Source organism: Dipteris shenzhenensis, chromosome 1, assembly GCF_047967505.1.
Source record: "Dipteris shenzhenensis isolate YYH24624 ecotype China chromosome 1, Dip_SZ_1.0, whole genome shotgun sequence".
NCBI lineage: Eukaryota > Viridiplantae > Streptophyta > Polypodiopsida > Gleicheniales > Dipteridaceae > Dipteris > Dipteris shenzhenensis.
The window spans coordinates 55257985-55285724 of record NC_141596.1 but is presented as its reverse complement, the minus strand read 5'-3'; the positions used below and the strand labels follow the sequence as shown (position 1 = coordinate 55285724).

The window sequence follows — 27740 nt, the reverse complement described above, 5'->3', positions numbered from 1 at the left end:
AAGAAGCAAACGTTAGGTCTACAGCTCCTGCAACTCTGCAAGAAGAGAGACTTGGATGTTTCTTTGGGTTTATAGACTAGAAAGGTTGTTTGACATGGCATTGAAGATGCATTGTTCTTTCCATTCTGTTCTATCTTCCTAGAGTTCTCTACTACCTTCTTATTTTTTGAATATGTACATGCATTGTTTGTGCTCTTACCTGTAGTACTGTCAATCTGAACTTTTCATCATTGCATGTTCATCATGGAACAACAAATGAGCATTTTGATGTGCTGATATTTGAAGTTTTTTGTTGGCGTGAACAGACACAAGGAAGCATGAAACCGATGGAAGGGTAATCTTGGTTGAATTCAATGATTTTTGCTTGCTCAATACATATGCTCCCAATAATGGGTGGAAAGAAGAAGAGCTGTCCTTCCACAGGAGGAGAAAATGGGATCAAAGGCTTTTGGATTTTGTTTCAAAGCCTTTTGACAAGCCTCTAGTCTGGTGTGGAGATCTGAATGTGAGGTAAGAAGCTATCCTACCCTTATATCAGTGTACATAGTGTGCCTTGAATAGGATTGTAATGATAACTTAAATTGGCTGAAATGTGCAGTGTGTTGGTGATGAAACAGAGATAATGCCCTCAAATTTTTACCTCCTTTGTTGGTGCTGCAGCCATGAGGACATCGATGTAAGCCATCCAGAGTTTTTTAGGAACGCAAAGCTCCAAGGTTATGTACCTCCAAGAACTGAGGTATTTCAATGTTGCTTTTCTCGTTTATTTTTCCTTTCAATTTTCTCACAAGTAGTAAGACCAAACAACTGGAGGTGTGGTACTAATTTAAGAGCTCATGTGACTTCTTGCAGACCCTGAGATCCTTTTTGGGGGGTGACCTCTGACCTGATGAGGTAATATGAGGGCAGCATGTGAATGCAAAAGATACCCTCATAGACACAGACCTTCAAGAGACCAAAATGTTGAGCAGCTTCATAGTTTTTTCCATACGTTACCATACGCATACGTCATACGAGTATGGAAGTATGATTGGAGTATGGTTCAGCCCCGAGGGTTGAAACATACGTGACCCTAATTTTACTCAAAAACATTTAGAAAGATATACATTGTACACATTACATTGACATAGAGTTACAAACTTTCTCTAGAGACCAGAGTCATTTGGAATCTGGATTCTGATACATAGTGTCAATGATAGATCAATACTACACCAAACATCATGATCTAAGGTAGTAGGTAGTAGAAACTTGGAAGTAGGTACTACACCAAAACATCATAGAAGAAAAGGCTGCCACAGCCCGGAAATAAAGCTGAAAATTGAAATGCATCACGATTCACAACCGATGAGGCTCAAGCCTCAAGCTGCAGCTTGCATCCTCATCCTCATCCTCATTCTCTTGCTCATCCTCATCCTCATCATCATCTGCATTAGTGCCATCCTCCTCCTCATCCCTCTGCTCCTTGAGACCATCCTTGAGGCCAACCACAGCCAAAGTTGGCCAATAGTGTACGGAGTATGGATTAGCAACGTACGGATTAGAATGGTGCTAAAAATGTGTTTTCCAAGGTTTTGGCTAGGCACAAAATCGATCCCCCCTCCCAAACAAAACAAACCCCCCCAAGCCCCCCCCCCCCCCCCCCCCCCCCCCACACACACACACACACACAACAAAAAAACCAAACCACACCCAAAAAAAAAAAGAGTACAGAAAGCCGTACGGACGTCCGTACGGAACGTGTAGGAAAAAAATGTCCGTACGCGTACAGATGCAACTAAGCAGGTTCTCCTTGCTTCGCCTCCTCCTAGCTTGCTCTTCTCTCCTCCTTCCTTCCTTCCTCCCTTGCACCCTTTCTACCTGCTCCCCCCTTCTCTGCCTGTGTTCTCTCCCTCCCCAGCCTGTCTTGGGCCTGTTTGTAGCCTGTTTTGGGCTGTCTACTTAGGGGCATTCGGCCCCTTTCCCATCAGCGTTTGGGCTGGTGCAAGGCTGAGGTTAGGTCTTGCTCCCGTGCTGCTTTGCATGGGGCCAATTTGGCTCCTCCACACCTCTCCAAGGGCTCTTTTGTTTGCCTCTCCAAAGGGCTCTTCCAGCCTTTCTGCCATCTGGGACTACCATTGTAGCTTGCAAAGGGCTTTTGCAGCCCTCGTCAGCCCTTTGCAAGCCCCTCATGGCCTGCCATAAGGTCCCAGACCCCGTTACACCCCTGTAGGTTGCCTATAGACAGCCAAGAAGGTTTCTTGGGGTGCATAGGCTCTAGGCCTCCCTTTCCCTGTCCTTTTCTCTCTTTCGCCCCCTCTTTTCTATGCCCCCTTGGTCTCCTTCCCTTTGTTCTCCCAAGCTAGTGTCATGACAAGTGAAATGATTATTTAGTTAATTAATAGTCAGTAGAACCTTATTATTGCTAGGCGCCAATTTGATGGTGCGGTTATATGTTTGTATTTATGATTGATCAAGCGGTGTAAATAGTACCGCCAAAACTATGTAACATTGGCCAATGATTAGTAATAAAGATGTGCACACACGTGTCTAGGTCTTGGGGGCAATAGGAAAGGGAAAAGGTGCATTAGAGTGCATTGAATGGTAGGTGCATGGGTCATAGGATAAGGGTAGGTGTAAATGGGAAGATGGAACTTGAGTGATCTCAAGGGACATTAATGAAAGGGTATCACCCTTTCATTGTAAATTTCAGGTAGCATTCTCTCTACCACATTGCATTCATCCTCCATCTCTCTCCCACCTTGCATGTAGGTCGAAATAGAAACAAGTACTCTCACGAGGGCGCTCTTCCCCATTGGAGGGCCAATTGGCATTCAAATTCTGCATGCATTGCACACATTTGCATTCTCGAAAAGTCTGGTTTTTCACAGCTAGCAGGTGATGGTCTTAGACTCAGGGATTTAGATCCAAAAGGCGATCACTTGGTCTGGACAAAGGTGCTGACATGGCAACAGCTAGATTTTCCTATCCTTAGAGGACAAACAACAGGTGCAGAAAGCTATTCCTTGTCTTCAAGATTGAGTAGTCGTGGGGTGCTGTTGTAGATATTCAAGTTCAAGCCATTCCAACCATGTGCAAGTGTGTCCCCGGCCTGGTGACATGGTGACAACCATGTTACAACTATGTCGCCATGTTGGCTAGGTGACAACTATGTCGCCATGTCGACTAGGTTACAACTATGTTGGCGAGCTGACAAGGTGACAACTATGTTGCCATGTCGACCAGGTGACAACTATGTTGGCGAGTTGACAAGGTGACAACTATGTCAACTGGAGATAACCATGGTCACTCGTTTATGGCAGCAAGATCTCACAAGTCCACCTAAGCGATCATGTTAGAACTATGTGAATGGTGGTGCAGAGGGGCAGCAAGGAGCTGCACATGGAGAAGATAAATGCGCACCGACAGGAGTCAGAGGGCTAAGCGGCGCACAATGGACCACAGAGAGCTGAGGTAATTATATCATCAACTGGGAGAGGCTGGCAAGTCAGGAAGTGGTTGAAGCCATGAAGAATCCGAGGGGTGGAGCAGTAAGCGAGATAGAGCCACCTGCAATGGGGAGAACGTGATAAGATTCTCAGCTAGAGAAGGGGACCCTCCACGGGCAGCGGGGGGGATGAAGGTGTGGGAAAAGGAGGGGAAGGGACATTCGATGATTGTAAGGGGAACAAGAGACTGACAAGAAGGCTTGAGTTAGGAGCTCGCCTAGTGTATCAATGTGGTGTCCTTTTGGTGTACTTCTCTTCTACTCTCAATACCATGCTTCTCTCCATCTCTATTCACAACTCTAGCTCCCCTTCATCTCGTGTATTTCCCTCTTCATCCCCCTTTACTTGGTATAATGGACCCTGTGTCATGTGGCTTGAGTTCTCTTGTGTTCATGTTGAAGGATGGCTCTTGTAACTTTGTTTCGCTTGGCTTGCATCACTTTTGCACTCGTATCGCTCACACCCTTGGTGACACCATTGTCCTCACGCGTCCCGTCATCGACACCATTGTCCAACACTCTCATCACGCACCATTGGCACTTTCCTACTTGCTCCTCGCACCAGTGGCCCCAGGCCTCCCGTAACACTTTCCTACTTGCTCCTTGCACTAGTGGCCCTAGGCCCGGTAACACTTCCGGAATTGGTAGGAATTCCCCCCCAGATAGTGTATGGCGATCACGGTGGGACATTGGTGGTATTGAGTGGGACGAGTGATAAGCAAGAATGTTTTATATTCCATATTGTTAGAGCTATATATAACTTGCCCTAAGTGATCAGCCTAGTTCTCAACTATATATATGCCTATGATCTATGAATAGAATCACTTTCTTGGGAGCAACTCTTGTGTCGGTCTTTCTCCTCTTTCTCTTCTCAACACAACTCTTGTGTCTATCTCTCTCCTCTTTCTCTTCCTCTCAACATGGTATTAGAGCCTCTGGCTTCGCTCTAGCGTGACTGTGAGGAGAAAGCGATATGTTTTTTGTCAATCTGACAACACGATCATTCATAGAACGTCCTTTCTGATCATTTCGACTACTTGATTGCTACCAAACCCGGTACAAAAAGCATTACATGCGACGGAAGTTCACAGAGTCCTCAGGGCGAGCACAAAGTGAGCCCATTAGAGCAGTAGCCAGAGCAAGTAACTTCACCGACACTCTCATTGACTTGGATCAACGGTACCCCTGGTCAGATCGAGACTCCGGAGGAGAAGAAGTACAAAGCGAAGAGTGGGTGAAAGAGGAAGGTACGAAGGACAAAGGCTCCTCAGGATCTCAAGACAGCCCCTCTCTTCCTCTTGCACCTGTCTTTATCAACAACCACCTCTGTGGAAGTGGTGGTGACTCCTCCTGCTCCCACTCGACACCTATGGTCAAGCTGCTATCTCATCCGTTATACATAGCCCCGGGTTTCTAGCAAACCTTAGTTCCACATCCATCCCACTCGGGGGTACTTTTGCTCCGGCCATGCCTTTACTTGCCATGAAAGTTTCATCTCCCTTTCCATCTACACCTATGGTGCCTTTTCCACTACCTCCTTCCTTTCCTACTGCCTACTCATCCAACATGACTTCAATTCCGTCCCCCTCTTTCCCAACTGCTCTCCCATGCTCTCACCCTTACACTGAGGCCCTCCGCGTATGTAGTACCATCTGTGCACACTTCCTCTATGGCTATATCTATAGTGACTTCCCCATTGCGGTTCTCCGCAGGAGCTGTTGTCTCATCCTCCTTAGCACCCACACTCATTATTGCTCCATCGGGAGGCCCTCCAACTCTTGCACCTACTTCAGCCTCTGGGGTGGGGATGGCGGTTCTCAGTCTTGTAGAAAGACCTAGACTTCTCGAGTTACTCAATAAGGTCCATGTGAAGACTCAAAAGTTCAAGGGCCACCTCCATGAGGATGCGGAAGCTCATGTGAGGAAATTCCTCACGGCATGTAGAGCTAAAGGTGTGGAGAACGAGCATGCCTTCCTTCACATTTTCCCTCGTCATTGGAGGATGCCGCTGATGTATGATATAGATAGTTTCCCCTTGACCATTTCCAGACTTGGACAGACCTAAGGGAGGAATTCTTATGCACTTTCAAGTTGGAAAAGTTCGAACATATGATTGTCCAAGAGTTGTCCACTGATACCATGAAGCCTGGCGAAAGCGTCTCGGAGATGTACACAAGGATGAGGATCCTGGCCGCGAAGATTTCTATGCCACCCAATGATGCCGTCATGAAGGGGTGGTTTTTTTAAGGCGTTACCTTTCACCATTGCTATAAGGCTGGTCAACAAACTCCCTGAGCATGTCTCACTACAAGACTTTCTAAGGGAAGCGATGAAGATGGAACGGTCCTAGTTAAGTTTTGCCTCATCACACACTTCGACTGCCAAGCTGCCAAGAGAAGAGGGCTCACCAGCATGGTAACAACTCAAGAAGGAGTTAGAATAAATCAAAGAAGGTCCGAAAGACAGAACAAGGGTGTATGGATAGTCACCCTTTGAAGCTCAGATAAGAAGTGGTCTCTGGTGCACCGAGTGCAAGGGTTCTGGCCGTGGGGCTACTGGGAATGTCCCTTGAAGCATAAGGTACCCACTTCGACCTCCTTTTGCACATTTTGTGAAATTCATGGACATGATGCCTCCGAGTGTAGGTATCTTAAGGGGTTGAGGAGGCTTCTACCACAGTATCCGACTGGGGAACCCTGGGTGGCTACATTGAACAGAGTTGCATCGACCACTTCGGGCTCGGTACCCGTAGTTCGTGCCCCTGTGAAGGCATATGAACCACCTACCTCTCCTACCATTCCGCCTCCACTACTTCCTAATCCTCCTTTGCTTCAAGCTCCTTCTCCCAATCCGATTTGGGCTCCATACTTCTATCCTCCGCCCTACTATGCACAGTATCAACCACCTATATCAGGGGGTGGATATGGATCCCCTTATCAACGCGGTCGATGAGGTGGTTTCTGAGGCTGATGTGGAGGTGCAGGCAGAGGTACCACCTTCCGAAGACCCATCATGCAAGGGAGCAATCTATGCCTTCAAAGTACTAGGAGATAATTAAGAGTGTCACCAAACATCTTCAATCTAGTTCTGAAGATGAAGGCAACACACCTCAGTTTCCTTCCCACAAGTCCTGAACAGTAAGGTTTGCAACGGAGGTGACAACTCTAGGACAGAAGTGTAAAGAGGCACAACCAAGCCCATACACTTTCTCCCCAGGAAGCATACTAGACAGTGATTCAGAAATAAGAGTTACATACTCTTCCTCACGTGAGCTTCGACCCTCGGCGAGAAGCTCGACGGATGAAGGTGAAATTAGCCTTCAATAAACCAAAGGGCAGTAAACCGTAACTAGCTTAGCATCCATGTCATTTATAACCACATTGCATCGCTTTCAACCACTTCCTTAAACACAAAAACACTTAGAAATAACTTTGAAAAAGAAACCGGATGGAGGATAGAATGCCCCTGCTCATTGAACTAAACATGAAACACGACTGGCTCCAAATACCTTGGTGCCCCTTTCGGTATTTATTTAATTCTTCGAAAGTGGAATTCTGCTTTACAACAAGGGCGCACGCTTATACTGTTCTCCTTTTATTTTCCACTACTACAACCAACACTTGGCCTCTGCCTGCATCCTATTCAGTGCACCACTAGTACTCCAATGCTAGGGTCAAAACTAAGGCATATCTCAACAAATGTGTCACCTAACTGTAACAAGGCATCAAAGCAAATCCCTAAAAGTGCTTAAATAGCCTCAAAGCTCAAACTGCAACCAATGTGTTCCTCTGGCACCCACCAAGTATACCCTCTGTGAGTGGATTTCTACCTACAACCTGTAATGTCTAGAAAGAACTCCAAACAACGAAATGCAAAGCAACAAACTTCCAAGATAGCAAAAGCAAACCAAAAGGAAGTCAGAATATCCATACCCACTACCATTCAAGATTGGTCAAGTGATGAAGCTCGGTTTCCCTTGGAGTTGGTCTACATTGAGATTGGACAACTTGGAGGAACCGAGGGACGTATCACATGAATCCTAACTATGGCAAGGCTGTCCAAGCTGATATTCAAAAGATGGAACAAGTGGGGTTGATCTACCCTATTGACTACTCTGATTGGGTCAGTGGAATTGTAGTGGTGCCCAAAAGAGAGACTGGCAAACTCTGTGTTTGTATCGACTATAGGAGTTTGAATGCAGCCACATGCTGAGATAGGTTCCCTCTAACCTTCACTGATAGGGTGCTGGAAACCGTAGCTGGTCATGCTCTATACTCCTTAATGGATGGATACAGTGGGTACAACCAGGCTTGGGTCAGAGAGTAAGATCAGCTGAAGACCATCTTTGTCACCCAATGGGGGACGTATGCTTACTGGATGATGCCCTTGATGCCCTTTGGTTTGTGCGATGCGCTAGCAATGTTTCAATGCCTTGTCACCAAACTTTTCCAGTAGAACATCGAGAAGTTTCAGGAGGTATTCTTGGATGACTTCTCTACTTTCAATGGTAAGAATGTCTCTCACCTCGAACCTACTGTTCAAACCAATCACATCAATAAGTTGAGGTGGTTTTTGGACAAGTGTAGAGAAGCCAGGGTGTACTTAAATGCTGACAAATGCTTCTTCCTCGCCTTGCAAGGTGTTGTCCTTGGCCACATTGTCTCGGCTGAGGGAATGACCACGGACCTAGTGAAGGTGGAGGTGATACTGACCTTGCCTATCCCTCGCACATCCTGAGAAGTCAAGTCGTTTTGGGACAAGTGGGTCATTATAGAAGATTTATCCGGTTCTATGCCGACATAGCGGTGGCTCTGATAGAACTCCTTTGCCATGAACAAACCTTCACTTGGTCCACACCCCAACAACTGGCGTTCGACAATCTCAAGGACCATCTAGTAAAGGTGCCCATATTACGGCAACCCCAATGGGATGTCATATTCCACGTACATGTAGATGCAAGTGGACTGGCAATTGGTGCGATATTGGTCCAATGGGATGAGGAGCACAAATCGGACCTCCCTATGTACTTCACGAGTAGGCAACTCAATGGAGCAGAAAGAAATTATAGCACCACTGAACGTGAGGGTCTGGGCATGGTTTATGCCATGACAAAGTACTGGCACTATCTCTTGGGGAGTAAGTTTGTTATCATTACTGATCATCAGGCTCTCAAATATTTGTTGAACAAACCCACCCTTTAGACTAAATAGGTGGATACTTCTTTTTCAAGAGTTTGACTTTATGTCCTAGTGAGAGCAGGCCGATGGCATCAACCTGTAGATCATTTGTCGTGGATCTCTTTGTGTGAAGCAGCCACATGGGTTGAGGATGACCTGCTGGATGTGGGTCTCTTCGGTGTCGGTGTCAGAGTACTAAGAGATGATTGCTTGTTTGCTGTCAACTGCTTTCCACCATGGTATGCAAACATTGTACATTTGTGGTCCACAGGTGAGTTCCCGAAAGGGCTAACTTCAGCACAAAAGCAGAGACAGATTGTTCAGGCTGCTCCTTTCAAACTGATTGTAGGACAGTTGTATAGGAAAGACCACATCTTGAGGCGGTGCGTGCTCCCTCATGAAACACAAGCCATCCTTGAAGAGGCTCACTTAGGAATGGGGGGTGGTCATATGGCATTGGAGGCCACTGCAGCACTGCTAGAAAGATAATGCGCACGGGGTTGTGGTGGCCAAAGTCAAGATCTATGTCGGGTGACAAAGATAGGCTTGCGTTGCCTCACCATGTGCGTTCGCGTGTAGGCGTTGTTCAACGAGGTGATTTCTGTCGCTAGTACGTCATATAGTGTAGGATTTGTGCGTGAAGGTCACCCAACGCTGGAGCTCCCCGTCGTCGGCCATCACCTCATTGCGTCATCTGACTCTGTCAATCCGACGAACTACTTTTGTATAAATTTTCATATGAGCCCTTGATTTTCCTTCACCGCTCATGTCAGGTGGATTCCCATAGGAGTTTCCCTCAAGCGTTGGAAAACCATTTATCACACGCAATCTCTGGTGGTCCCGTTCTATCAGATTTGTAGCGCCACACCACATGTGAAGGTCACGCTTGTTCTTCAACCATCGTGTGGTCTTCCTCTGCTCTTGGAGCTTCGCCTGCATGCTCAACAATAGCACCGTTCCTTGATCGCTCCCGCCATGGAAGGCAAGGAGATCCTAAATCTCTGATACCAATGCAATCTTTTGCTTTTGAAAAGGTCAAATTACATCTCTCTCTCTCTCTCCATTTCTCCCCCTCTCTCACACAACACACTAGGGCCCAGGACAATCTTGTCGGGTTGGGACCCCCCGAAGGTTTTTATTCATGATAGAAATTCTGAATACGTAGTTCAGCGTAGAGCTGTGTTACAAGAATTCCGAAATGTGAAGAAATTTACAAGAGCTTCAAGCTTATTCATTTGGCAACATGCCAAGTGTCAAAAATCTAATCTACTTTCCTAATTACATGCCACTAGGGGCAACTCTGGAGTCTTCGAGGCACTTGGTCGTGCGAGTGATCTCTGAAGCGCTCGCCCAGCTCCAAATTACTTGATTCTTCAATCTTTCTTAGTACCTGCAACCAATAGCTAAAGTGCACAACCATGGCACTCATTAATGGTTAGCGCTTTGCATGCGAATAATAATCCATAGACTATTCCTAGTCACTGTGGGAGTCCCCACCAAGCAAAACATGTGAACAAAACATAGGACACAATTCTTAGTCGATCGAGGTCAACCCTCTTGGTCGTAATTAAGGGACTTGACTATTAGTCAGAGCGCCTTAATTATGGCCAAGTCTCTCCAACCGAAGTTGGCGCACTTTGGTGGCATGATCCAACTCTCGTTGACCGAAGTCAACACTCTTGGACCGAAGTTAGCGCTTTGGTTCCTTGGTTTACCATGGTTAACCGTCTTGGCCGAAGCCGAGTCTCCCTAACCAAGGTTAGGCTTACTTAACCGAGGTTAAGTTTCTTTGACCAAAGTCAAGGCTTTGACCAAATGAAAGTAACTCTTTGAACATAATTAAAATAAATGAAGAACTCATTAATTATGATCAATAAATGGTCAACTTATACTTTGACTTTAGAATATTTACAGCTTGGTGACATTTACACTCATTTTTTTCTCATCTTTGGGTGCTGAATGAATTATTTCACCTGGGCAACCCTAGCGGGAGAATTTCCAACCTTTTGTTAAAAAAAATGGAGCTGAACATTTAAACCTCTAGCTTCAACACAACCAGACCATTAGTATTCCATCACCTATTGACTAGCCATCAAAGGAAACCAGTCCTGTAGCAACTACAGCCGTGAATCTACAATAGAAAATCAAAAGCTTTGGAAGAAGAGCAGCATGGGACAAATACAGGTTTGAAAATACTCAAATTGCATTAAATGTTCCAACTGGTCAACTTTGAAACTGTATAACATACGTTTTTTTTGCTTTGAGTTCTCTTGGCATACTTCATAGAAGTCTATTTCAACAGCCCCCCCCCAAAAGAAAACTGTAGAGCAGACATGTTGCCAGTTTCCTCAAGATTACTATGCATCTGTGAACCTCAAAGTCTTACACTAGTAATATCTTTTGAAGCCTCTTTTTGATTTGTTTTGCAAGCAGATCTTTCAAACAAGCATCTGTTAGAAGCTTAATTTACAAGTATGGGTGCTGTATAGGCCTTGAGCCAGCATTTAAGTGTTGCAGTTGAAATCTCTTTACAGTTTCTATTCATGTTCATGTTCACTTCATTGCCTTCTTTGCTGCTTAATTGCTTGAGTGGTTTAACTATATTTGCTCAACTCCTTCTACATCGATTTTGGCCTTTAACAGTAACTTCTTGGGTTGCAATACTTGCAGGACTATGGACAGCCAGGATTTACTTTAGCTGAGAGACAACGATTTGCAAATATTATCAAAGAGTATGCCAACGCACTTGCTTGTTTGATTTTAGGCATGAACACTTATTGAAGTCTTGAACCTTTACTATTGATGAAATCACGTTCAGATAGGAACATGGGTGGGGATGACAATAGAACGAGGATGAATGTTGAAACAGGGAACACAATGCTACATTCACACAGTAATCATTTACTGAAAATCGGATTTGAGCTAAGCACTTTGATTACACTGTAAGCTGCGTAAAGGGAAATGGGCCAAAAATGTTTCTCTTCAGAGGGATGAATGGAAGCTTGCATGTAGATTGAAAATGTGTTTCATGACTGGCTGACAAAGCTAGGACAACGGCAAGAAATACAAGATATTCAGTACAAAAACCTAGTCTACTTCCTCACCTAGAATTCAAGTGGAGCCAGGCCCGGGGTTGTCATCATTTGTACTATTTTTTGGCAGACTGCAGCGATCCTGTCCAATCAAGAATATGACTTTCCATTGTACTTTTCAAATAGCTTAAGTCCCCTTCCCTTCCCTCGTCTCCCAGGTGAATAGCTTGGCTTTTTTGATTCTCAATATGCACAAAATGCTTCATCCAAAAGCAATATGTCTCTCTCCCTTGTACCTGACTAACATTGTACACCTCAGCCAATCTGCTCTAATATGTCCTGATACTATGTTGTTTTTTTAACATAAGTGGAGGAAGTATTTAGTCTGTCCCTTCTAGCTTTTCACATATCACACTGTACTTTGTCTCATAGACAATTTGGCTGCATTATTTTGTAGTTTGTCTCATATATGTTGTGGGTCTTTGAAAATATTTCTATATATTTTTTCAATTTTAAAAACCCATTTTATCTTCTCTACCTCCTTTTTATTCTTCCATTTTTCCCTTTATTTTTCAATAGTTCTCTTTTTGTAAGGTTGACTAATTTTTCAAATGCACATTTATCCTAACAGAGGCATTTTATAGAGAGAATGTTACAGAATTAAGAAAACCAATGTCGTCTTAGTATGTGCTTGAGGTTGATCAAATATAGTGTGCACACTCTATTTACTACTTGAATGCATTTTTTTGCACAGTGACTGATAAATTTATTACAGGGTTAGGAAACCAATTATTGTCTTAGTACGCACTTGAGGTTGATCAAATATAGTGTGCACACTCTATTTACTACTCGAATGCAAGTTTTGCACAGTGACTGATAATTTTATTACAGGGTTAGGAAACCAATGATTGTCTCAGTAGGGTACTCGAGGTTGATCAAATATAGTGTACAGCTTTTTTACTAGAATGCAATTTTCACATTGGCTGATAATTTTATTACAGGTTTAGGAAACCAACGATTGTCTTAATTTGTACTCAAGGTTGATAAAATATAGTGTGCACACTCTTTTTACTACTTGAATGCAAGTTTTGCACGTTGACTGATAGTTTTGTGATATAATTGTTTTTTGTTCATGGGATTTAATTCAAAGATGGACAATCCTTTCATGTTATATCTCTTTTGTTTTTTGTTTTTGTAGTAGTCAAGTTTGGCATAGAATGTGCCTTACTGTTTGGGAGTGTATCTAAATTTAGGAAACATAGGGTCATCATGGGTTAAGATTGGGCTTGCAGTGAGATGAGAACACATGGGGACAAAAATGACCATTTTGATGGATGAATTTAATGAACAAACACATTGTAGAGCTAAAGATGTTACCTTTCTGTTGTAGAGGAGATCTAATTGATACTTATCGGTGGCTACACCAGCAAAATGATATGGATGGAGGCTTCACTTGGTCTGGTCACCCGATTGGCAAGTATGTTGATGCTTGTTTGCTGGTTTTGTCATAGTTCCTATAGTGGTCAATTCTAAACATTGGTTTTGTATTGTGACACGGCTCAAACTAAATGAGATGAATCTCTCAAGTGTTTGTATGAAAAACATTTTAAGGTAGTGTGCAATGCTGGTATGGAATTGCAGATCTATGGTCTATATAGGAATGCTCATCAATCAAGTGCTCCATCTAGTGTTCTCCATGACTCTTTTGAGCTGCTGGTGCGATGTGCATGTTCGTCTCTTTGTTGTTGCACATTTCTTGCCTGTGCCACTCTGCTCTTCACTGCCAGTGCTTAGCTTGGTTGCTGCTTATCTTTTTGCACATTTCTTGCCTGTGCCACTCTGCTCTTCACTGCCAGTGCTTAGCTTGGTTGCTGCTTATCTTTTTGCCTTTGTATGCCAAATCCACTCTTCCTCTCATGGGCAACGGGCACTAGGGCAGGCAGGATTTGGGAGACGGCATTCCACCCTAGGCCACATCTTCACCCTGAGGGCTATCATTGAGGGGGTGAGGTCGAGACGTCAGAAAGTCTACGCTTGCTTTACACAGCTCTTGAAAGACAATAGCAAGGTGTTTCCTGTGCTCTTCTTCAGCCTTTGGAAAGATAATAATATCATCGAAGAAGGTACCTATAAAATACCTATAACGACGGAAGATACAATCTATCATTCTGTTAAACGTTAGTAGGGGCATTTTGTCAAGCCAAATGGCATCGCCAAGGCCAAATCTAGTGCAAAATGCGGTCTTGTGCACATCTTGTGGTTGTTTGTGGACTTGATGATAGTCACTTTTCAAGTCTATCGTGCTGAATACTGAAGCTCCACTTAACTGATCCAACACATCGTCTATGCGTGGAATAGGAAAGCTATTCTTAATAATCATTTTATTGAGTGCATGGTAGTCAATAGACATGCGGAAGGAACCATCCTTCTTCTGAATCAGAAGTGCAGGGTAACAGAAAGGAGAGGAGCTGTGCTGAATTAGCACTTTGGACAACAAGTCGTGGACCTAGGCCATGATTTCCTCTCTGTGCGTAGCACTAACCGTGTCAGTCGGTCTACTAGGTGGCTCATTGCTGCATAAGTTCTATCTGATGATCTTCTGGTCTCTTAGGGGGCAACCCCCCGGGCAAAGCATCTGAGAAGCAATATTTAAAACTCGAAAGAAACTGAAATTTTTCTATATTAGAAGCATTTATCTCAGGATGCATTTCTAATTTTTTTTCCTTAATGAAAACCATATACGCGGAAACATCAAACTTTATTACTTTTCTAGCAGAAGTATTAGATACAATGGGAATAGTGACCCCTCTATTCTTCGCAACAATCCACTGGGCTTTTCCTTTATATACAAAATCCAACACCCTCTCTAGGGGAGGGATAACTTCACTCCCCTACGATGAAACCAAGGCATACCAAGTACAACATCATGATGCTTGAGGGGCGAAATGAAAAATTATTCCTGGTCTACATAGTTATGTATATGAAAATGGAGCTTCCCAGTCAAGGGAGTAATAGGCACAAGGTCCCCATGAAACATTTGATCAGCATCTATGGCCTTGCCCAACCCTTAAGTCACTACCCAATTTGAGGGCTAGATCCTTTGATATAAAATTATCCGTTGCCCTTGGGTCAAACACTATTAGTGCCTATCGGTCTTTGATCTTTTCCCAATCAAGGCATAACTCTCTCTTCAGGATCACTGACTCATCCCAATACATCCGGGACGACTCCTGCCATTGGCTTGGCAGTCCTTGCGGCCTCTTCTACTTCCTTGAGGACATAGGCCTCTTAGGGCACTTGGAAGCCACACACCCCTCATTTCCACATCAAAAATACTTCCTGTCTTTGTTGAATATGACAATCTACTCGGGGGTAAATTGAAACTTTCCTTTATAAGGTCTTGGCATTTGAATGCCCCTCTGCTTTTGAGATTGAACCTCTTTCATTTTTACATTGGGGTACTCCCTCTTTTCAAAGGTGGCTGGAGAAGTTGTCCCTGCTTGAAATGATGGCACAATAGTAGTAGGGTCTTGCATATGCATCAGACTAGCCACAGATGGTTTCTTCTGTTTTGTTGTCCCTGCTTGAATTGATGGCACAATAGTAGTAGGGTCCTGCATATGCATGACGCTAGCCACAGAGGCGGAGTGCATTGCAACAACACTCTTTTGCAATTAAAAATTCTTCTCTTTCCACTCTCATACGTACATTAGGGCCCTGGAAGAACAAGCTAGAGCCCCCCGAAAGGAATTTTATTCAATGAAGAAAATATGAGTACAAAGCTTTTCAGGTCGAGGCTGTTCATCCAAAAAACAAGAATCTGAAATTACTAGAGAGAATGGATAGAACCAACTATCTAAAATCGACAGTTGCCACTTGTCACAATCCTAGCTACTTTCCTAGGTACATGCCATGGAATGGCATGTTTGGAGCCCTCCGAGTCCCTTGGTCACATGTGGGCGTAGGCTTCTGCTAGGATGTACCTATGCTCCATAAAAATAGGGCCAAACCCATCTTGCTACTTACACTATCAATTAAAGGCAATCAACCATAGCACCCATCAATTGTTAGCGCTTACACGCAATATAAAACTCTAGACTAATCCTAATCTCTGTGGGCGTCCTCACAATGCAAACCAATGCACACAGGTTAATACTCTGGTTGACCAAGGTCAACCCCTCTTTGACCGTGGTGGTTAACGACCTTATCCGAGATCAAAATATTTAACTCTAGGCAAATCTCTCTGATCGTAGTCAACACAAATGCTTTGGTTGACAGAAGTCAACCCTCCTTGGCCGAAACCAAGACTCCTTGACTGAAGTCAAGCCTCATTATTTGACCATAGTTAAAGAAATTTTCATTTCTTTTAATTATGGTCAAAGAGTTTTTCTATTTGGTCAAAGTATTTGTATTTAGTCGGAGTGTTTTCAACTTGGTGACATGGGATCCTCTCCTCGAAAACACTGGATCACCTTATCCCTGCTGTATTAGATGAAAGCCCGTCTTTTAGTCAAGCGACGGGAGACCCGCTGTGCCTCAAATGGCGTAAGGTACCCCAAAGCTCGCTCATGTGTGAGGTGAGATCTCATATTCCATCACTCATCATCAAACCATGGGTTTTGGGGCATCTTCGCAACTGGTGGCTGTAGATCGGGTCTTGGGGAAGGATCTGGCCACACTGATACAAGAGTGCATGAGGCAAGGGTGAGGTTTGCATCATCTCTAAGGAAGGTCGGTAGCTCATGGGACAGGCAGCTCATATAAATTGCATCAAGGGCATGGTCAGATTAGGAGAGATCCTCTCCACATCTCGGACCCTGCACCTATGGGGGCTTTTGACATTCGATTCTGGTGGGTACTATTAGGATGTGGCTAGAGCAGATTTGCACACTAACACACGACAGGTTTTGGCTATAGCCCCGGCTCCTCTACCACTTACAGATCTTGAGGGGCCTTCTCTTGTCCTGGAGGCTGGACCTTGCCCTTGTCGGGACTTGTGAGGTTTAGGTTCTGGTTGTGACTAGTGATACTCGTGTCTCTTCTTAGGTTACGAAAGAGTTTCTCTAGATTCAGTCTTGGATAGGGCCAATGTTGTTGTCCTTGCAAATCTTCCTCATTGTCCTGGTCCCTCATCCAATCAGCCCCCCCCCTCAGCTACTCTTCGGTCCCATTCATTGATCGAGGGAAGGGGGTTGCGTCTTCACCCTTTTCGCGTGTGGGGATCTTGCGCCCCCTTTTGCATCTTCACCCTTTTCGAGTGAGGGGATTCTGCGTGCCTCGGTGCCAAGATTGTTTAAGAAGAATTCTTTTTTTGCCTTGGAGGATTTTGGTGATGAGAAGTTTGTGACCTCTACTTTTGGTGAGCTGGTTATTAGTATTCCTTCTGACAAGGCGTCTCCTTCTTTAGGCATTGGGGCTCTGTCCCTTGTGGATTTCCCTCCTCTTTATAGATCTTATGGCAGGAGGTCTCTTTTCTAGGAGAGAGTTTCTGCCACTAGGTTGGGTAAGGTGTCCCACCTTGCTTCCTCTTGCCTATAAGGATTGTCAATTGGAACATATAGGGCTTGGTGGTGTGCCTCATCTCCGCCGTAGGTAGGTGATTCGTAATCACCTTCATCCAAGTGCCACTGGGGGATCTATTGGCATTCTTTTTATCTAATGGCACAAATTGAATGTTAGAGATTGTGCAAAAACTGCTTTCTAGTCACAACTTTTGGTTGACTGCTTTGGGCACTAGGAGAGGTATTTGTATTTCAGTTTCAGATACTTTTCTTCCCGTTTCATCATACTCTCTAGAGCATAGTGGGCCATTCTTTTGATTGGGGGGCGTAAGTTTGGTTTCCTCAACCTTTATGCTCCCGGCAATAGACGATATCGTGTGCTTTTGTAGAAGGAGCTTCTCTCTTGGCTCCCATTGCAGATTCATGGGTCTGGAGGTGACTTTAACATGGTAGAGCTGCCTTCTCATAAGAAGGGAGGTAGAGAGGGTGGCATTAACTCTCTAGAGAGAGCATCTTGGGATGCCTTTTTCAGTTCAGTGGCAGAGATGTTTGGTTTGATAGTGCCTTTGACACTCGGTCTTAGTCACTTTTGTATTCGTGATCGAACAGGAGAATGCACATGCCTATTCATGCACGCAGATAGATTTTATGTTGATGATTTGGCATTGGATAGAGGTGGCTCGGTATTCATTGCCCTAGGGGTTTCCACCTCAAACCATTTGCCGGTGGTTTTGACGGTTTCTGAGTCTCACTTGAGAAGACACTCTATGAGTATCGTGATTCCGGATGCCTTTTATGTAGAGAAGGATCTCACAGAGGCAGCTTTGTAGATTTATATGCAGGGGGAGTGCCCTCTCCCTCATTTGTGGCAGCAGCCCTTTCTGATATTAGTGATTTCTATCGTTTGATCTCTAGTACTAGGAGACGTGAGATTCTCAGAAAGGAGGTTAGTATTTTCCAGCAATTGGCAGTCCTACAGAGGGAGGATAAAAAATAGCCTATTGATGCTTGAATTCAGGAGCGTTTGTTGCAACAAGGGCTTAATAGTAGATACTGTTAGATCTGAAAGCAGAGTATGCCTTTCATTCACAAGAGTCATTTTGGACTTAGATGGAAAGTAGAGTTGTGATAAACACTTTTTCTCTACTTTGGGCCCAAGACATAGGAGAGAGAGTGTTTCACAGCTGATTTTACAGTCAGATCCTGATGTTTTCTTGTGCATAGCTAATGATTTTTTATGCCCCCCTACTCTCAGCAGATCGTGACATAGTGGCTAATATGCCATTCAGGACTGCACTCTTTCCCCTTCATAAGAGCAAGTGCCCGGATTCAGATGGGCTTACACCTTTCTTCTTTATTGCTTTTTGGGATAAGCTCGGTGACCATGTTACCTCACCCTTGCAGGGCATTTGGGACTCTGGAGTTATGTTAGAGAGGGTCTCATACATCTTATTCCGCTGGAAGGTTGCAGAAATTTGGGGTTACAATGGAAGCCAATCACTCTTTTGGGCACTTGCTACAAAATTTTGGCTAAGGCAATCGGCTTGTGTTTGCAGCCCATTTTTCTGGATCTTATTCATGATACACAAACATGCTTTTTGCATGGCAGAAGATATATTATCATTTTAGGACTGATTGGGCCATACAGAGCAGCGAGGCTCGCCGTTCTACTCATGGATTTGAGAAACCATATGATAGGGTAGACTGGAATTTCTTAGCGGGCATCCTTCTTTGTTTTTGGATTTTCAGATGCATGGATTAGAGGGGTTTCCTCTCTATACCGATCATCCCACTGCCATGTGCTTATTAGAGGAGTAAGGGGAGAGAGATTTGAGATTTGCAAGTCAGTCCGTTAGGGATGCCCTTTAGCACCTTGTCTTTTTGTTTGTGGCTGAAGCTATGCGTGCCTTTATTAGATCTCAAGCTGCTGATACTTCCCTCGAGACACGAAGAAGAGCACTTAGACTGTGAGTTAGTGGATAACATTGCAGTTTTCTTGGACACCACTCCTCAGACTGTCACGTCTTTTAGGAAAGCCTTTGGATTTACTTTGTATTGTAGTAGGTGCACACATTATCTAGAACAAATCCAATGGCTTTTGGATTAGTGACGAGGACACTCCTGATTGAGGAGTTGATATTGGTTTCACTTCGATTTAGAGGGGTGTCACTGCTAGATACTTGGGATGCCAGATCGGTATGGGTATCTTTCTAACATAACAGTTTGCTCTCGTTGTGGAGAGTATCAAGAGGACGCTTGTTTTTTGGAGTTAAGCCAAACTTGACCTTGCTTCCAGAGTGGTGGTTGTTACCAAGTTCCACTTGCCTGTGGTGCCACTCTAGGGATTGCATCACTTAGCTTAAGAGGCCTATAAGGAATTTTCTTTGGAGTAGACTAGATGCTATAGTAGATGCTTTAGCCAGGGTGGCTTGGGAGACCTCGATCCTTCCCACGTGGAATGGCGTCTCAATATCATAGATCCATATTTGCAGTGTAGGGACTTGCTTTGCAAAATTGTTGTAAGGGGACTTATGCCTGGGTAAGAGCCATGGAAGGATTTCTTTACGGGGACATGTATTCCGATTCAGGTCATTGCACTACGATAGGAAAATGAGTTTTCTTTCAGCTTGTCAGGATCTTAGGTTATGTGGAGAATGGATTTGATTCACAGTGACACCTAGACCCGGACCTACTTCTTCTCTCCTTGGGCTCATGGAGGATATGGCTATATGGAGTGGCCGCAATAAAGTCTTTATAGTGGGACCCCAGATGACGGAGAGTGGGAGTGGATTAATGCAGGGCATCGAGAGAAGAGCATTCCCTTCTATTGTTTCATAGTCAATAATGCCAGGAGATTTCAGCTAAATTGCAAAGGATGGAGGTCCTCCAGAGCTCCTAATTGGGAGAATTTTCAGATTTCTGTTGATTTGTAGAAAGTTTTTTGGAGGAGACTCTGGAAATCCCTCAATAATAGAAAAATCACTCTTTTATTTTGGCTTTCTTTTCATGGAGGGGTTGTAGGTCTAGGTTTGGAGCGACTCCACTTATCCTCGTTGTCGTTCTGTGATGGAGACTATTTAACATTGCTTATGGGATTGGAGACAGGCAAGGATCTCTTTCGGGGCCTCAGGTTTTCTATGAGGGGCTTGACTCATCTTGGGCTCTCTCAACACGATTACATGTAGTTGAGTCGTGCTTTTTGAATGCCCAAAAAGGCCCTTGTATATAGGGCTTCTTGTCGAAATGGCGAATCAAAGAGGAGTGATTTCGCATTTGCATGTTGCAAGCGTGCTTGGAAACATTGTCTCTCTAGTCTGACAAGGAAGTATGCCCTTTGGTGAATCATGCCTATGCTATCGGTTTCATGGTAAACTTGGGCCTATGAAAATGTGCCCTTAGTATACATAAGATGTGGCTGTCTCAACCGACTCCTTTTGAAGACTTATTTTGAATTTGGGCCTCATTAGTGTTGAAGATAACTACCTTGGTTTAATCCAGGTTGATCTTCATATCTTGGTCCTCACAAAAAAGGATGTACAGCTATCACGTGCATCTGTAGTCCGTACGTTGTTTGAATACTACATTATCCACTTATGGTAGGATGGATATGATACATTGTGCCAAAATCGATCCTTGACCCCCTACTACATCCACAAAGGAGGCCAGCTCATCTATGTAAAGGCCGAAGAGGGTGGGAGAGAGGGCCTTCTTGCTTCACCTTGATGATGGTGTAGCCTCGTCGGACATCCCCTTTGTGGTGTACACTCTACCAGTAACCCTCTCATAGAAGACCATGACCGCACATATAACGTTGTGTGCCGTATTCAAGGCTCGGAGTCTTGCTATGATCAGGGATCGTGGTAGAGAGTCAAAGGCCTTCCAAAAATCTACAAAGCAGCAGTATACTCTCTGTTTCTGAAATCATACCTCCTCTATGATGGCTCTCAAGGTGAAATTGTGGTCTAATGTGCTAGTGAAATACTTAGTTAACATATAAAGTTGAAATACCCATGGAACTGAAAATAGATTTAAACCACTCAGTCTTAAAATCCATCACACAATATGTTTAGAGGGGCTGAATAAAGAAATGAGCAACATTGCTTGGGTTGCAAATGAGGACCACCCCCTCAGTAATATATCCTTGCATGTTTCTTTATTCATTGATGCTTGACTTTTAAATACAGTGATATTTTTATGATTTTGATGGAAATCCAAATCTAGAAATCTTAATACACATAGTAATTGTGCTGAAATTTCACCAAAGGTACTCAACTTGAACGTGGAGCAGTTGCTGGCAGCTAGACATGTATTTTAAGCAAGGCAAGCACATGGAACATGGTAGGGAGCAAACTAGACAGGATGGGAGTAGAAAAGGAGCAAGAAGATGGCTCCAAATTGATGGAGGAAGATCAATAATGAAGGAAAAGAGACTAAACTAAGAGGCTTGGTTGTAGGCCATCCTCTAGTGGTTCTAGTGTTGCCCTATAGGCCATGGTATGTGTCTTGTAGGCATAAATAAAGACATTTATAGTGTTAGTGTCTTTTAGGCCACATAGGACACTTGTCCTATGTGACACCTAGGACACTTAGTCCTAGGTCTAGGTACTTGTACCTTGTACTCATTTGTTTTTGGTTTATCCAAGATTTGACGTGACGGCTAACTCATTGCTTCTTTAGCTACTTGCACTCTCTCTCTCCTATCCGATCCTACAGTGGTATCAGAGCCACGTTTAGATTCGTCACCTGCACCCGCTCCTTCATCCGTACAGTCGTACGGTACACCTCCGTACCTATTTTTGACTGCACTACGTACGTCCCTTGTACCTGTGCCATACAATCGTACGGTTCCGTACTGCTTCGCTTCGTGCTTCTCCGTACTACGTGCCTGCACCACACAACCGTTGTACTCACTCGTAGTACTTGCTACAGCCGTACGCTCTTCTCCGTGCCAGTGATTTCATACACCAGACGTCCGTACATCGTAACTACGCTATATACCGTACATTGGATCTGCTTCGTACAACCGCACACAGCAGCTGTCCGTACAACGTACTTGTTCCGCACGTCACCGTACAGTGTTTCGTACCTTCATCGTACATTCCGTATAGCTGTACTTGCACTCCGTATAGGCACAATACCTATTCGGTACCTGCTTTCGTACAAGCATCGTACCTTTTTTTGGTATTGTACTTGTGTACATTCACTGTACAGTGCTCCGTATAGTGTGTCAGAATCTGTACTAGCTAGCATTGGCTGTGAATACGGACATTGGCAGTTCTTGGGGCTTCCAATTCTTTCCACCTTCTTTGGTTGCAATTTCTTGCAAGAACATTGGGGCTTTGGAGTTTGGTCTGCAATCTCTTGTTTGTTTGCAATACATTGGGTCAGATTGCAGGACATTGAGTCACTTTTGCAGGACATTGAGTCTGATTTGCATACATTGGGTCACATTTGCAAAAATTTCAGCAAAATTTGGGGCTTTTCTGCATTTGCCCTCAATAAATTTGGGTTTTGCCAGATTTGCTATTTTTGCAGTGAACATTGCCTGCCACAGTCACATTTGGGTCAGATCTGCATTTGCCCTTTGATTTGGGTCGGAAATTTGCAGATATTTGCAGTCATTTTTGGACAGCCAGCTTTTTGCAGTGATAGCCTTGAGGCTTTTGGGTTTTCAGGTCTTTTTTAGGGTATCACATTTGCTATGGCTGGGAACAATCAAGATTTATTTGGAGTTCTTCGTGAAGATGATAAGTTGGATGGCACCAACTATCCGATGTGGTCTTATCTCATGAAACATATTCTTGTTGCAAAACATTTATGGAATATTGTTTTCGGGGCTAATCTGAGGCCAACCAATGCTACAGTGGTTGCCTCTACTACTGGTCCTTCTGCAGGGGGCACTCCTCCTGATTCCTCTTCCTCTAGCACTCCTGTTGCTGCTCTTCCAACTCAAGAACAGTCAAGATGGGATGCAAGAGATGCAAATGCACATTCATGCATTGCTTTATCATGCAAGAGAATCATTATTCCACACATTCGGTCTTTCAAGACAGCAAAGGATGCTTGGGATAAATTGGCTTCTCTCTATCATATTCGCAATGAAGCTCGTGTTGCATATTTGAGAAGGCAATTACAGGAAGTTAGTATGAATGAAGGTGAGTCTATGGATGCATACCTGACAAAGGTCAAGGACCTCATGGAACATCTTGCCAAGATTGATGAGGTGGTGCCAAATTCACAGCTTGTCAGTACCACATTGAATGGACTGCCAGATACATATCAAGGGTTTGCTACAACCCTTCGATTAGTGGCCATGGGTAATCCAGACCACTATTCTTTTGATCAGCTAGTGACTTTGCTTTTGCAGGAAGAGCAAAGTAGAGCTAATAGACAAGCCATTATTCCTGATCATGCATTTGCTTCATAGCAGACAGGAAGAGGCAAGGCTTCCAAGCCTATGGGCAAGCCAAAATCTGTGCATAGCAGCTGCAATTCCTCCCATGCATCTAAAAATACAGCAGATAAGTCAAATAAGAAAAGATGCAACTATTGTCGCAAGCAGCTGCAATTCCTCCCATGCATCTAAAAATACAGCAGATAAGTCAAATAAGACATGACATTTCAGAATGCAGGAAGCGCATTGCTTTGGAGAAAAAGAAAGCAGGATTGACAGTTAATGCCTCACATGCTATTGAATCCCATGAGCCAAAAGATGCTTCACATGCACATGCTCTTCAGGATGATTGGGCATGGGCTGTCCATTGCTCATTTGATCCCTCCAAAGTTGATGCATTCTTTACTGCTAATGATGCTCAGTCCTGGTACTTTGATAGTGGTGCTTCCAAGCATGTCACATCTTGCAGATAGTTGTTTCATTCTTTAGCTGATGCACCTCGAGGGGGGACTGTCACATGTGCTGATAATGCTTCATATGCTGTTAAAGGAATTGGAGATGTGCAGCTCACATCCATTTCAAGCCATCCTGTTACTCTGACAAATGTTCTTTTTGTGCCTGGAATTGAAGTCAACTTGATTTCAATTCCAGCAATTGCCACTTCAGGTTTCAGAGTTATTTTTGATGGCTGCATATGCCTAGTTTATGATCTTCGTGATGACAATGCCATAGTTCTTATTGGCACTATACAAAAAGAGCTTTATCACCTTGATCATCATTCAGCTGCACTTTCTATTGAAGCATTGGCTATTTCAGATTTACAGCTTGCTGAAACTCATCTTTGGAATGAGAGAATGGGCCATCTCAATTATAGAGCTCTTGCAAAGCTACATTCACAGTAGATGGCAAATGATGTACCTCAAACTCACACAGTTTCCAAACATGTGTGTGAGGGTTGTCTTTTGGGTAAGATGCATCGGTTTCTTTTTCAAAAGAATTATCCAAAACTCTCACAAAGGAAATTGCGTGCTAGTACACAGTGATGTCTGTGGCCCAATGAGGAAAAATGCCATTGGGGGTAATAAGTATTTCATGACTCTCATTGATGATTTCACAAGATATTGCTGGGTATATCCTTTAAAAGCCAAATCTGAAGTTTTCTTATGCTTTCAGAGATGGCTGAATATGGTTGAGAATGAATCAGGATGCAAGCTTGTCACCCTCAACACAGATAGGAGGGGAGAGTATATGTCAAAGGAGTTTGATGCATTTCTGTCTTCACGGGGCATTATTCACTCATGCACTACTCCTTACACTCCTCAGCAGAATCCTGTTTCTGAAAGGAAAAACAGGTCCACAATGGAGATGGCTAGATGCATGCTTAAGGCCAAGTCTTTGCCCAATAAATTTTGGCTTGATGCAGTAATGTGTGCCAACTATGTGCTGAATAGATCACCTACACGGGCATTGAAGACTGTTACACCTTATGAAGCATGGAAAGGCAGGAAGCCTTCACTTTCACACATGAGAGTTTTTGGGTCTCTTGCATATGTTAATGTACCATCTCAGCTGAGACATAAGCTTGATGACAAGGCAATCAAATGCATATTTATTGGTTACAGCCAGGAGAGCAGAGGGTATCGGTTATATCAACCAAATACTGGGAAGATTATTGTCAGTAGAGATGTAATCTTTGCTGAACATTCAGCTTCTCCTCTTGTGGATTGCAAAGCAAAGCCAGATGTTGACATGTTTGATGCCTTTGAATCTTGGTTTTCTCTGCCATCATTAGAAGAGGCTTTTGACCAGCAACATGAGCCTCCTGCAGGCCCTCCACTAAGCAATAATCAGCCACAACCTCATGCTGATTTGCAGGTTTCTCTTCCGGCACAAAATGATCCCACTATTCATGATGCAGTCATTGAAGAAAGAGCTGTCAATAGACAGGAAAGGCAAGTTCCCAGATGGCTTCTTGTTACATTGAGGGACAAAAAACTAGATCAGCCTTTTGCTGCCCGGACAAGATCAGGGAATAGACAGCATGGTCACTTTCTTGAGTGTGCACTCCTTGCTACAGCTTGCAATGGAGAGCCTCTGTGCCATAAAGATGCTTTTGACAGCAAGGAGTGGATGGATGCAATGAGAGCTGAGTTACAATCTATTGCCGAAAATGACACTAGTAGATCTCCCTCTTGGCAAGCATGCCATCGGAACACGGTGGGTCTATAAATTAAAAAGGAAATCTGATGGCAACATAGATCGATACAAAGCGTGTCTTGTTGCAAAAGGGTATGCCCAACAACAAGGCATTGACTTTGAGGAGACATTTGCTCCCACATCCAGGATTACTACCATTAGATGTGTCATTGCCATTGCAGCCCATCATCATTGGCAAGTGCACCAGCTTGACATCAAAACTGCTTTTCTTCATGGGGATCTGGAGGAAGAAGTCTATGTCACACAACCTCCTGGCTTTGAGGGTGTTAATTCTGAAAGGTATGCCGGCTTAGAAAAGCCCTTTATGGTTTGAAGCAGGCACCCAGGGCATGGTATGCCAAAATTCATGCACACTTACTATCCCTTGGTTTTTAGAATAGTCCCACAGAACCCACTCTTTATGTCCGTGGGAGTGGATCTGATTTTTTAGTGCTGATTTTATATGTGGATGATATGCTCATCACGGGCCCAAATACTCAGCAAATTGCAGCTTTCAAGGCTGATTTGCAGCAGATTTTTGACATGTCAGACATGGGACGGCTCCATTATTATTTGGGCATTCAGTTTGCTCATGTTGAGGGGGGTATCATGATGTCTCAGTCCAAGTATATTGGACAGCTCCTTGATCATTTTCAGTTTGAGGATTGCAAGCCAATCTCTACTCCAGTGGACCCTGGCTTCAAATTCTCAACTCATGATGGGAGCCCACCATGCGATATCACTCTTTATCAGCAGGCTGTTGGATGCCTTATTTATTTATGTCACACCAGACCTGACTTGCAGTATGCAGTATCTGAGCTCAGCAGATTCATGCACATGCCCAGTTCACAGCATTGGCAGGCAGTGAAGAGAGTCTTCAGATATCTCAGAGGCACTCAGGATTTAGCCCTCTTCTATGGTGATCAGGATTCACTTACCATGCATGCTCACACGGATAGTGACTGGGCAAGATGTTCCGACACCAGAGTGTCACATACTAGCAATTGTTTTTTGCTTAGCAATTCTTGTATCTCTTGGCTCTGCAAGAAGCAACCAACAGTTGCCACGTCTAGCTGTGAGGCTGAGTATAGGGCAGCTTTCACCGCTACAGTAGAGTGTGTTTGGCTTCGATAGTTACTTACAGATCTTGGTATTCGCCAGACATCCTCCACTATTGTCTACACTGACAGCCAGAGTGCTTTGGCCATTGCGTGTAACCCAATGTTTCATGCGCGTACCAAGCATATTGAAGTTCACTATCATTATGTTCGGGAGCGGTTGTCAGCAGGAGACATAGAGTTGTCCTATCTTCCCACAGAGGACAACATAGCAGATATGTTTACAAAGGCACTTCCTCGTCCCAAGTTCGAAGTCTTTCGACAGGCTTTACACTTGGTTCCCTTTGTTACATGATCTGACATCCCTTGTACATTCATAGGTGGCTATATCCTTTTAGCTGAACATATTCGCCAGACATCCTCCACTATTGTCTACACTGACAACCAGAGTGCTTTGGCCATTGCGCGTAACCCAATGTTTCATGCGCGTACCAAGCATATTGAAGTTTACTATCATTATGTTCGGCAGTGGTTGTCAGCAAGAGACATAGAGTTGTCCTATCTTCCCACAGAGGACAACATAGCAAATATGTTTACAAAGGCACTTCCTCGTCCCAAGTTCGAAGTCTTTCGATGATGAACATGTGCCTGTTAGAATTATTGCTATAATTTAGCAGTGACCAATGTAATGTAATAAGTACGTTAGGGGCACTTTTCCCTCACTTAGAGGTTTTTCCCCCTAACCACAGTTAGTTCACTAACTATGGTTAGTGAAGGATAAGGTTTTGTCACTTAGACAAAACCTATCACTCCATTCAATTGTAACACTCCCATCTAATTGCAACTACGTTTTTCAGCTCACTCTCTCTCCTGTTTCTTGCTCTCACTATTGCTCTCT

General features: G+C 44.0%; 1 protein-coding gene across 2 annotated transcripts in view; it reads left to right on the top strand.

The window, feature by feature from the left end:
• The window catches only part of LOC147906060 (DNAse I-like superfamily protein), a 74931-nt gene that overhangs the window by 31085 nt on the left and 16106 nt on the right, over positions 1 to 27740 (top strand). For both annotated transcript variants that reach the window (XM_087382908.1, XM_087382918.1), the window contains exons 4-7: positions 306 to 510; positions 661 to 739; positions 11332 to 11393; positions 13084 to 13170. In XM_087382908.1, coding sequence (XP_087239034.1) covers positions 306 to 510; positions 661 to 739; positions 11332 to 11393; positions 13084 to 13170 — 433 coding nt within the window. The remainder of the gene's footprint in view (positions 1 to 305; positions 511 to 660; positions 740 to 11331; positions 11394 to 13083; positions 13171 to 27740) is intronic.